General features: G+C 41.2%; 1 protein-coding gene across 2 annotated transcripts in view; it reads left to right on the top strand.

Moving 5' to 3' along the window:
* The window catches only part of LOC147842916 (uncharacterized), a 67,950-nt gene that overhangs the window by 23,816 nt on the left and 31,929 nt on the right, over nt 1-12,205 (top strand). For both annotated transcript variants that reach the window (XM_087260282.1, XM_087260281.1), the window contains one exon: nt 1,497-1,565. In XM_087260282.1, the coding sequence (XP_087116408.1) occupies nt 1,507-1,565 (59 nt within the window). In that variant the 5' untranslated portion in view covers nt 1,497-1,506. The remainder of the gene's footprint in view (nt 1-1,496; nt 1,566-12,205) is intronic.

Here is a 12,205-nt window from a genome sequence, read left to right on the forward strand (position 1 = left end):
CAAAATATGCTGTGCACAATCTGCATCTTTGTTAACAGCCATCTTGGTGACTCATATAGCGAAAACTAAACGTAATCTTCATCGCCAATTTGTGATATTTGTACAGCAATAAATCAGACGAGACATGAATCGTGGCATTCAACATTCTGTTTACTTCACTTACTACTTGCCTCAATTCCTTTTTATAAAACCTTTACATTAAAGTTTTCTTATTTCAACATAAAAGTCACAGTGCTGAATTACAAGTGAACACAACAGGCATCATCAAATTAATAAAATAATCAGCAAATAAAAATTAAATGACAAAAAGAAATAAAAGCAACAGTGACTGAATATGCTCTCGTGACCACCAAGTCAGCCACTGGTGCTCTGGAAAGAGCGATGGCCATACTCATGGTCTTAACAGCTCACTTTCCTGAAATCCCCATATCCCAGGCAAGCATATTTAGCGACTCTGTCAGGGACATTGCACCCAGGCAGTGAAAAAGCAGACTAGTGCAATAGATCATATCATCAACCACTGGCCTTATCCGCTCTGCCTGCTCCTCATTGAGGGCATCTTCTTGTTTATGTAGTGCACCCCCTAAGTTAGGGCTCACTCAACCGCACCGCTAACCCCAACCATCATTGGGTCATGAGCAAATCGTACTAAGTTGAACTAATAAGATCGTACAAAAATTCATACGAATGAGCCACTAAATGAAAAAGTTCAGAATTGCCGTGAGATTGTGTTGGGCTATTCCAAATTGTCAAAGGTCTCCCCGGTAGGGAAGATAGTGGCTTAAGCGCCATTCCCCCTTGAGAGTGGCATCCTTACCCAACGTACTGTCGTAGCATAAAAATCCCTAGACTACACTCATCTAGAGATAAACGTGTTTAGTCTACCTCAGTTTGTTGAACCAGTTTTTTGATGTTCGTCACATTAGAATTATAAGGTTCTCTCTGTGTTCTGAATGATTTTGAAATATTGAGCTTTAAAGTTTTTGAATTCCATATAGCAAACAGTATGTGTTTAACATTTGTTTTCGTTAAATAAAAAGTATTAAAATGTAAACAACTTGTAAAAAAACATCCCATAATGTAAATAAATTGTCATTTAATAAGAATGTGTCAATAATTCGGTGACAAATACTCCACAAAAGAATGATAAAGTGGTTCTCTGCAGGGTAAAAGAGGTTTATAACTTATTTTCAAATAGGCACTATAATTATAAATAAACCATGTTTAAAATCAGAACTACATTCTTATTGTTATTATTCCTAAAATCTATAACATGTGACACAAAGTTTTTTTTTTTTCCTTTGGTTTTATTCCACAAAAAAATCACAGATGCAAACTAACAACTTATATTTCAAGTAACTAAGGAAACTTAGATCTCTTATGCCACAACTCCTTTAAAAAAACAATTATGATCATGAACCTCTGAATTGTTATTTAAATAATAAACTGTGACTCTTATAAAAATATTTACTTATTCACTCATTGTTTCCTTTTAGCACAGCAGCAATGGCATCAGTCAACCCTCTAACACCACACAACAGAAAGCAGGAACCTCCAGGAAGAATGTAAGAAAGTTTTTATGAAATAAATCACTTGCTTCACTAATCATCTCACTCCCATTTGCATGCAGTTTATCGTGTGTTGAACTGACACACTACAGGTAAATTAGATTCTATTTTGTCAGTTCCTTTTGTATTGGGAAGGTAATTCAATCATTGTATCAGATAAAATGTATAGCGCTGAAGACGAGAGAATGAAAATAACACTGACACATTTTGTTTCAGAAACCACCTAAAGTTACAATTCAAGAGTTCACACTAAGCTGATAATCAATAAAGCGTATTTGGCATGCTGTCCTGGGAGAGAGCCCTGAGCTCGTAATATCCTCGAGCCCGGGGCTCCCTCCCGTTAGAAGGGAGAGAGGGGAATTCGAGGTCAGGTAGGTCTCGAGAACTCCCCTGCTTGTCACCGTGAGAAGTGTAAACTCGGGTTGTATTGGGTGATAATTTGTTTTAGTCGATTAGCTATGGTTTATGTTTTTGGATGGTGGGATGAAACCGGGGAACCCGGGGAAAACCCACGCGAACACGGGGAGAACATGCAAACTCCACACAGAAACACCAACCGGCCCGATGGGTTGGACTGGCGGTGTTCTTGCTGTGAGGCAACAGTGCTAGTCACTGGGCCACCGTGTCGCCCGATCAGAAAAAGTGGGAGGATATAGGGGTGGAAAGGGGGGGGGGGCTTCAAGACAAAGATAACTGGAGTGGAAAACTCAGGTTATTTAAAATGCTTCCGTAATCATCTAATAGGGCTGATTACGGAGCTAACAAGGAGCCAGCCGTGTTGATTATAAGCACGTGATCCTCTCAAAATTAGTTTATGAATAAACCACACTTCAAGAGTTCACACTTAGCTGATAATCAATAAAGCGTATTTGGCATACTGTCCCGGGAGAGAGCCCTAAGCTCGTAATATCCTCGAGCCCGGGGCTCCCTCCTGTTAGAAGGGCGAGAGGGGAATTCGAGGTCAGGTAGGTCTCGAGAACTCCCCAAAGGCAAAGGTTTTCAGCTCGGGACAGCAGCCGCGTATTGAAGTGCCCCCCAAAAGGCGAGAGGTCAGTGCCATATCCGGCTGCTGAATGTAAATTGAAGTGAGATAGGTTACTGCAGGAGAAAAGTTGAAACTGATTTTTAGGAGAGGCTGGGGACTCCGTTGGAGTCGGGTTCGGGGAGGCATGGTTGGGGAGCCTAACGGACGAAAGGAGAGTAGCAGAGGGATTTGGTGCTAGAAATAGGAAAGTACCGGAGTAACTCAACGCTGAAAGAAGAAAAGTAGCGGAGGAACTCAACACTGGGAAAGGGGAATGTAGTGGGAAGGGGAGAGGGGTTGTAGAGGGGGTGGAGAGAAGAGCGGAAGCATTCGACGCTGAAAGGGAGTAAAGAGGATGCGGAGAAACTCAACGCTGGGAAGAAGAGAACATGAGATGTGGAGAAACTCGACGCTGGAAAGGTAAAGAAAAGAAACCTATGGGGATCAGAGCTCTGGGTCAACTCCGTGAGAGTTAGAGCTGTAGGATTGGACTACTACAGGAGTCTGGGAAGGGAGGGAGAGGTGGAGACTCCTGTAGGTGGTGGGCTGAGCGGGACTCTGGGGGAGTCAGAGCGTGGGAAGACTCCTTGGGAGTCAGATTGGTGAGTGGGGTTTTTGAAATATAGAAAGAGTAGCGGAGGAACTCAACGCTGAAAATAGTAAAGTAGCGGAGAAACTTAACGCTGAAGAAAGAAAGTAGCGGAGAAACTCAACGCTGAAAGGGGGATTGGGAGTTAAGGGTGGGGAGAGGAGAGAAGTTGTGAGAGGGGGGAGAGGAAAGAGCGGAAGCATTCAACGCTGGAAGGAAGAGAAAGAGAAGCGGAGGAACTCAATGCTAGGGAATATAGGACAGGAGATGCGGAGGAACTCAACGCTAGAAGGTAGGAAAAATGCGTATTTGGCCGGGGCGAGAGAGAAAGGGGAGGGGGGACTCCGTGGGAGTCGTAGCTCTTGGGGTAACTCCGTGGGAGTTAGAGCTGAAAGATTAGGCTCCTACAGGAATCTAAATGGGGAGGGGGTGGTGGCGACTCCCATAGGAGGTGGGCTGGGCAGGACTCTGGGGGAGTCTAAGCTTAGACTGGAAAGGTAAGAGTAGCGGAATACTCAACACTAGAAGGAAGTGATAGTAGCAGAGCAACTCGACGCTGAAAAAGAAAACAAGCGGAGAAACTCGACGCTGGAAAGGGGGTAGGGAGTAAAAGATATTGAGGAGGATGGGAAAGGGAGGGGATGGAGGAAAGAGTGGAAGCATTCGACGCTTGAAGGAAGGAAAGGAGGTGCAGAGGAACTCAACGCTTTAGAACACAGAATAAAAGATGCGGAGGAACTCAACGCTAGAAAACAAGAAAGTTGTCGATTCTGGAGGGGGTGGGGGGGGTGGGGGATTGGGGTAATTGATTGACTCCGGGGGAGTCAGGCCTTGAATGGTGATACTTAGGCTGAAGAGATGAGAGTAGCGGAAGAACTCAACACTAGAAGGAAGAGATAGTAGAATTAAATTTCTGTCCTTGTATTCAAGATAGTGGAAGTCGTGAGTGCAAGCAGTAAGGATGAATTGATATCCTCTCCAAATGTATACATGCATCATGCTGAGGCTGTTACATGTAATTGAGCTAGACGATAATAACGAGTAAACACTTCTATGGAGGCGTTTAAACTGTTGTGAAGTGTCAATAGTGGTATGTTAAATGGAAGTGTATGTGAGCTCAGGCAGAGTGTCACTGCTGCGACAGTGGAGCGGAGGGGAAAAGAAGCTCGGCAGCTTCTCTGCTGTTGGAGAGGTGTGGTGGAAGTCAATGTCGGGAGGCGGGTACGCTTTCCCGAAAATGTATAACTGCTGTGCAGTGTTGGGGAGTGGGAAGGAAAGGAGCTGCGCTGTGACAGTGGTGCAGAGGGAGAATAAGGCTTGGCTGAGCATCTCTGCTGTTGCAGGTACGGTGGTAGTCAGTATTGGAGCATTATGGGTGCTCCCACAAAAATATTAAATATCAGAAGTGATGTGTGGAGATGAAAGTTAGTAGGGGCTCAGGTAGAGTGTCACTGCGGTTGTAGTGCTTCTGCTATTGGATAAGTGCAGTAGTGATTGGTATTGGAGAGTTATGGATGCTCTCGCAAGAACATTAAATACTGTCAGTAGTGATATGTAGAGAGGAAGTGAATAAGGGCTTAGCTACAGGTGCAATGGTGAGTATGGCACAGTGGAGCATTTCTGCTGCTGCAGAAGGTCAGTATGGAGGTAATGTGTGCTCCTGCAGAAGCATTTACTGCTGTATTAGTGCAGGGCAGTGTGAAGAGTGTTATTGGACTTGTAAGTGTATAGAGCTTGCTTAGAGCATCCCTGATGCAGTAATAGAAAAATTTAGGCAACCCCTAAATAAGTCAGAGATGTGGTGAGTGAAAATGAATGGGTGTATGGGATAGTTCAAGTTGTGCTTATACTTAGTAACACTTTTAAAACATTTGAATTGTGTGAGTGGGGGAAAGGATGTCAAAAATGTATATAGAACGTGCTTTGCCGAATTAATCGGTTTGCTTGCTTAATGGAGAGAGATAGAGTTCCTTCAGTCAGATCAGATATGGTGGATTGTGGGATTGAAACTGATGTTAATTCAGAGAATCTCAAAACCCAAAGACTAGTGTGAATATGGCATTGTGGATGTGGGCTGTATGATTGGAAATGCATCCTTGTGTAGATTGTGATTGCATTTAGAATGAATGTGGAGTGTAATAGGTTGGATAAAGGTCAGCTTCTGGGCCGGCTGTCCTAATCTCTGGAATGAGAAACGAGAGAAAATCAGAAATTAAATCTTACAACATGATACATGTATAGCAGACATGACAAAATAGTTTTAGCTGATATCTATGCAAGGCGTGTTAATAAGAGCATGGACAATTGTGAGCTTCGTTGTCGCAGTGTGCGAGGATGATAGAGGTAGGCATTTGTTTCCCCACAGGATAGCAGGTGGATGCAGAGCTGGGGATTTGGGGTGTAGCTTGTCTGGTGGTCCTAGAAGTTCTTCTTGAAGATTTATTTAAATGTCCTATTCATGCAGTCAAGCGAGAAGTTAGTTTCTTTACCATTTTCACCTCCAGCCGGCGTGCCATTATAAGTTACATATGGCACTGTATATGCAAGTATGGGTCATTGGCGTATCACGATTGGACTTTTGTGTTGAATTCTTACTGGTTGGGTAATAGTCTTTTCAGAAGATAAATGCTATCAGATCTGGCAGAGGTTTTTATTTTTATTTTATTATTATTATTATTATTTATTCATTCATTTATTATTAATTTGTCAATTTATTTATTTATTATATCAAATCCCAACATCAAACGCTTAAATTAATTCACTACTTAGTGGAAACTGTATGAATGGAATGTTTGTTATGGGCTTTACTTAATTTGTTTAAATACATGTTAGGTATCTTAACTTCTTAATCTTAACTTAATTCGCAAGCATGTCCGTCTCAGTTCATTCACGGGTCTTTTATGGCTGGGTTCATTCATGAACTGTTGAGAGGGCGGAACCATATCGAGTTTTAAAAGCACATTGGATGAGGGCCCTGCTCCTTCAGCTATTGGCTCGATGGGGCGTCAATCAAGATCGGAGGCCAAGTTTGTTTACCAGTGTTTGTGTGAAGACACTGCGGCACACCAGCGGCTAGTTTGGATGATAACAGCGCGATTCATCGACGTATCAATATGTCGTGGACTAATGTTTACGGATTAGATTGCCTGGATCTTTGCAGTGATTTACTTATGGATTTGTGGACGGGCTTGAAGGGTGAGTTCTTATGAATCTTCTTATCACGCGAATCTTGTCTTTAAAAGATTTATAAATAGTGTAGCACTTTTAGATTTGGACCAGCCCTATTAGTACCACAATATATCTAGGTTCCACAGGAGTAGCTCAATGAAGGATGAGGGAATTGAACAATTAACTGATTTATTGCAGAAAACTCACAATAAACAATTTAAACATCAATGGAGTACTCCAATAAGGATATAAAATAAAATAAATGAGTTGAAAGAAAAACATGAAAAAGCCTCCAAATTAAATGAAATAACCCAATGTAAGTCAATACACTCGTTTGGTCGATGTGCTTTTTTTTAGACGGATGCTCCTGTACGTAATTGAGTTAAAGTTCAATTTCAGTTCCTCAATGTGGTTTACGAACCAAACAGTCCAACAGTCAGGTCCCAACACAAAAGTTCACGTGAATGCTTCCGCTCCTCGGATGTAGGTGCGTTGAATAAATGGAATATTCCTACCGGTACCAATGAAATAGAGGAATCTCCTTATCGGCTGGATTAACGAACAATTCAGCTGATCTGCTCACACTGTAACAGATCTCGCGGCTGGCCACACCACTTTCATGATCGTTACCTCACTGGGCTGGGCTCGCCATCTTTTGTTCCATCTTAATTCTCAACAGAAAAAAAAAAACAATCTACACAGTGTAGAAAAAACAAAGGTTCAGTTCTTAATGTAGTGTAACCAATATCCACAGATATACTTGGGATGCACTAAACAATTTCTCAAACATGTTTCAAAATGAATTGCATTACATAACACACATTATGAGTGTAAATAGCATTACATAGTTGTTCCCTCTTTTATATTCTTTATAACATATCTTTTCTTTGTTATAAATTAAGGTTGGATGAAATTACCCAATTATACACTTAATTTAATTATATTATTTCGTTTTTATATGAATATTTAGACATTAGTATTTAGTTACACACAGCGTACAATATGCACATAGCTTAAACTAGTCATACTTAGCTCTTAACAGATGCAAACACAATATCTTCAATGCAAACAATCATAACAACATCTAAATATCTCATAACTCTTATACCAAGAATGATTTAAGTACTATATTATCAAATTCCTCCCCTCCCCGATTGGTTTTTTAAAATAGATTGCATTCATTTAACAACGAAAACTTCTGCTTAGCTCCAGTTAATGATTAACAAAAGTAACCTGCTAACGATTGCTCACTCACCGGAGAAAGATCAAAATCATCAAAAGTGTAGTTCAGTCGATGTTTCAAGTGATGCTTGGAGTAAAGATTAACTTCTAAATTATAATAAACGAAAATACAGCACAATTCACTGGTTTATATAAACTCAAAGCTCTCCCGCGTGCATGTTCAGGAACATTCACTGACTGTGTCCACAAAAGGAAAGGAAAACCGACTTTCTCTCTAGAAGTTGGGGAGCGCCCTCTACAGGAACCCATAGGTAACTCAGTTTGGTAAACCCATTTCTATGGGGGTTACACCCTCCCCTCTTTACTCTGCATGAGTCCCTTCATGCTTGACCTATTTGCCCTAAACTATATGAACAGGGGAAATATCATAATCATTAATAGTGTTAAGTGCCCCATTAAAGCTTTCTAATAGACTCTGAGCAAAAGATATTAGGGGTTTTCCTAATTCAGGGTAGTGAAAGCGACCAGGTGGTCTTCGAGTTTGCTCAGATCTGCGCATAGGGTCTGGTGTTTTATCTGGTGTATCAATTCTAGTGGAATCCTGCTCATAACTTTTTGTGTCAACTACTTTATCGTCAGAATGAGTGTTCGCCAGAGCAGTATTCTCTTTGTCTGCTTCACTATTTGTTACCATCATTTCCTGAACATTGTCTTGCTCAAGATCTTCGGTCCTTGCATTGTCTAGTACGACAGATGACACCTCTTCACCATCAGCAGTAGGAACTGAGTACTCATTGCATACATCTGATTCACTCCTGAACGTATCAGTACAAAGTTTCCCATCTGAAGCATTTGACATCAATACAGTTTCTCCAGTTAGCTTTATAGGGTCTTTGGGCAGTTGATCTTGAAGCTGGGGGGTCAATTGTGCAACTCGTGTTTTTGAGGATTCCATTGTCATTGGGGTATCATATCTTTGGACCAATCTTTCTTTGGGAAGAATGGATGATGTAATGGGATAAAACAATATGTCATCCTCAGAGTCAGAGTTTTCCTCATGGGGTTGAGACTGACTTCTTGTCTTTGGGAGTCGTACTTTGGGCTTACTCTGTTCAACTTCAGGCTCACACAACTCACCACAAGGGAGCAAAAGATCTCTGTGTAGAGTTCTCTGTGGACCATCCCCACCAATGGGCTGTACGGTATACACAGGCAGATCTTCCATTTTCCTTAAAACTTCATAAACACTGGACTCCCATTTATCAGCGAGTTTGTGTTTATTCCGCAACCACAAATTCCTCACCAGCACTTGATCACCTTCTGCCAATTGTAACAGAGTTATTTTGGTAATATTATTTTCACTCAAAATCCTTTTTTCTATTGAGTATAACTTTAATTTACTTCATTTGATATTATTATATATATTATTTCATCGTTTTGAGGTTATGCTTGTATGTGACTTTCAGGACCTGTTCAAGTGTACTGTCACTTTAAGAGTGTATACTCGTTCGTGTGCGCGCTCATCGCTCTCTCAGTTCACTTCCTTCTGAGCTGAGAGAAGGTTGTCTCGTGGTTAATGGAGACATTAGACGGTAATATTATTGACGGTTGATGGTATATTTTAAATCTAAAATGTTTGTTGCTTCGCTAAACATACTCTGTGATGTGGAAATATGAAACTGTGGTTCTAAATAGTTGTGATTGAGATCGTTTGCATTTGTGAGTGAGATTAGCACATATTAGCATGCTGTAATTACTCCTCGTGTGCCAACAGGTTGTTTAATGAAGATAACACAATCACAGAATGCATGTTTTCAACACATTTTCCATTTGTGCAGGTATGTTTTTGTATTGTTGGTAGTTTTTGTGATTTCATGTCATTAATATTAATTTAGTCTTATGTTAAGCAGATTAGTTTAATACATGTTCTTTCAAGAAATCGCTATCGCAGTTCACTTCCTTCTGAGCTGAGAGAAGGTTGTCTTGTGGTTAATGGAGACATTAAACGGTTGTTTAATGAAGATCACAATCACAGAATGCATGTTTTCAACACATTTTCCATTTGTGCAGAAAATAAAGACAGTGCCAAGCGGTAAGAGGTTTGGAGTCCTTTATTGAAAAACAACAACACAACGCAGGACGGATTCCACTCGTGTGGGACCTGTTACAATGGTGCCGTGACCTTTTAAGGATCCATCTGAAGACCGACGTCTGCTCGCTCGCCGTGGAAGCTGCATGGACTGGTTTTAGGTACTTTTCAAAGACAAAAGGACTATTTTATATAAAGTGAGGTGGACTATATACATTTTTTTTTCTCTCACAAAAGACATTTTCGAACTGAATTCAGACTCTTGAAATATACATTTGCTGACTGGTTACTGTTATTGATTGCCATTGTTCAGTACAATATTTCAGTTCATTTATTGATTTAAATTTGAAGATAAATAATTGGTACAATACAGCAATATGGCAGAAGGCGTTAATAGCTTTGCTGAAGAGATGAAGGACAATGAGGTGTTTGACCAAAGTATCCAGTTTGGTAGGGGAAGGGGTTTTTTCAGAATACCTTCTGAACCTAGGATGCCAGGGCCTACTAGCAGAGCATTTGATACACCTGTTCTGACTTCTACAAAATATGTTGATCGTGCCATGCCATCTCCGATTAACCAAAATCCAGATTTGAGTTCACTCATCAGTGAAATAGCTGAAAAATTAGGACAGTCTATTACTGCTCAGCTACGTTCTGATAACTGTACAAACCGTAGTAATTCTGAACAGCCAGCTGAGATGACACTGTCTAATGTCAAACTAGTGATGCAGTCAGATGTAAAAGAGCCACCAATATTTAGGGGCGATGGTTCAGATAAACTAACTGTACAAAAGTAGGAAAATATTATGTCCCTGTATCTGAGAAAACGTGCTATTCCGATTGATGAGCAGTCACAAGAAATATTGGATAGGCTAATGGGGAAAGCAGGTGATGTAGTGAAAATTAAATTGCGTAATAACACATCTGCTGACTGCACCAGTAAACCTCGCTTGATCTTTGACATTTTAAAACAGCATTTCAGCACCATCTCCTATTCTAGTATGCCCCTAGCCGATTTTTACAATACTTTACCGATGCCATCTGAAGATGCAATGGAGTATTGGATCAGGCTGAACAACACAATGGATGTTGCCAAGGAACGCCTGGAGAGACAAGGTCGGCGCGTTTTTGATCCAAGTCATGAAATCAGCATGATGTTTATCAAGCATTGCCCAGATAAGTCTCTTTCTAATGTCTTCAAATTCAAATCAGCAGAGAAATGGTCAGCTGGTGAGATACAGGAGAGACTTGATGAACATATGCAAGAGAGGAAAGCTAGGACCTTCACTAATTTACGCAGTTTGAATATAACTAAACATAGAGCTTGCACTCAGAGTCCTGATGTTGTTGAGACAGTTGCTTCTAACTCTCCTTTGTCCATTCCACCTTCTCCTATGGTGCAGTCTGGCAGTGACAGTGCTTGCATGAAAAGTCTAGTGAGTCTATTGGACCGTCTTGTCACTCAACAGACCCAATTCCAAGTTAGCCCACATCATCAAGTTACAAAATTTCAGACTTACCGCAAACCATGCAGGGTTTGTAGATCTTTGGATCATTCAACGGTGTCACATTGTAGACAGGATAACAGATGTCTGAAGTGTTTAAGTCCTGGACACTGGAAAAAGGACTGCCCTCAGCGAGCTGATCGTAACCAGCATCAATTGGAAAATGGGGCTGGCAGACCACCTAACCAGTTAAACTATTGAACCCGCATTATGGAAGGGGTGATGTGGGTATGGATACTAAATACCTTCATGAAGAATGCGATCTTGCCCAGCTCTATGAGAAAAACTGTAATAGTGCTCCTAGAGGGACCAAGATAGTTGTACAATCTAGTCAGAAAGTCGAAGCCTTCAGTAGCCTTTTCTATGTTCCTGTTCGTGTCAATGGCCACGTTATTCTTAATGAATGATTGATTCCGGTTCTATGGCATGCACAATCAGTAAACATGCTGTGGAGAAAATTGGTTCTGCAGGCATTTTGCCTGAAAAAAAGCATTCAGAAGAAAAGATTGTCTTGATCGGCTGTGGAGGTCAGCAAACCCAGCCTGATGGTTTCTATGATTTTGAGATCCAGTTCTTTGACACTCGGTGTGTTGCACCTTGCTTGGTCGTGCCTGGCCAGCGTGATGATCTTATTCTGGACTCCAATATCAATAAACAATTCATGAGCTGAAGAACAACAATGATTATTGGGACATTGCTTCTAGACCTGACAATAAGTTTGATGAAGACGTTCAGCAGTTCTTGTCAATGTTTACGGGTGTTGAGCGTTGGAAAGGAGACACTGTTCCTGACAAAATAGGCACTGTCAAACTCACTCAAGCGGTGGTACTTTTACCAAAGCATGAACATTTGGTCTTGGGCCGTTTGCCATCTAATGTGCCCATGTCGCCAGGCAGCACAGTGATCGTTGAGCCGACCAATTCAAAACCTATGCCTCGAGACATTCTAGTTGGTCGTCTTGTTGTACCACTTTGGGGTGACAGGTTGGTGCCTATGACAGTTATGAATCCGACAAATAAAGTGATCACATTGAAGAGGAACAGCAAAATGGCTGATGTGTTTCCGTGTATTGCATCTGAA

This window comes from Danio rerio, chromosome 7, assembly GCF_052040795.2.
Source record: "Danio rerio strain M-AB ecotype USA chromosome 7, GRCz13ab, whole genome shotgun sequence".
NCBI classification, from domain to species: Eukaryota; Metazoa; Chordata; class Actinopteri; order Cypriniformes; family Danionidae; genus Danio; species Danio rerio.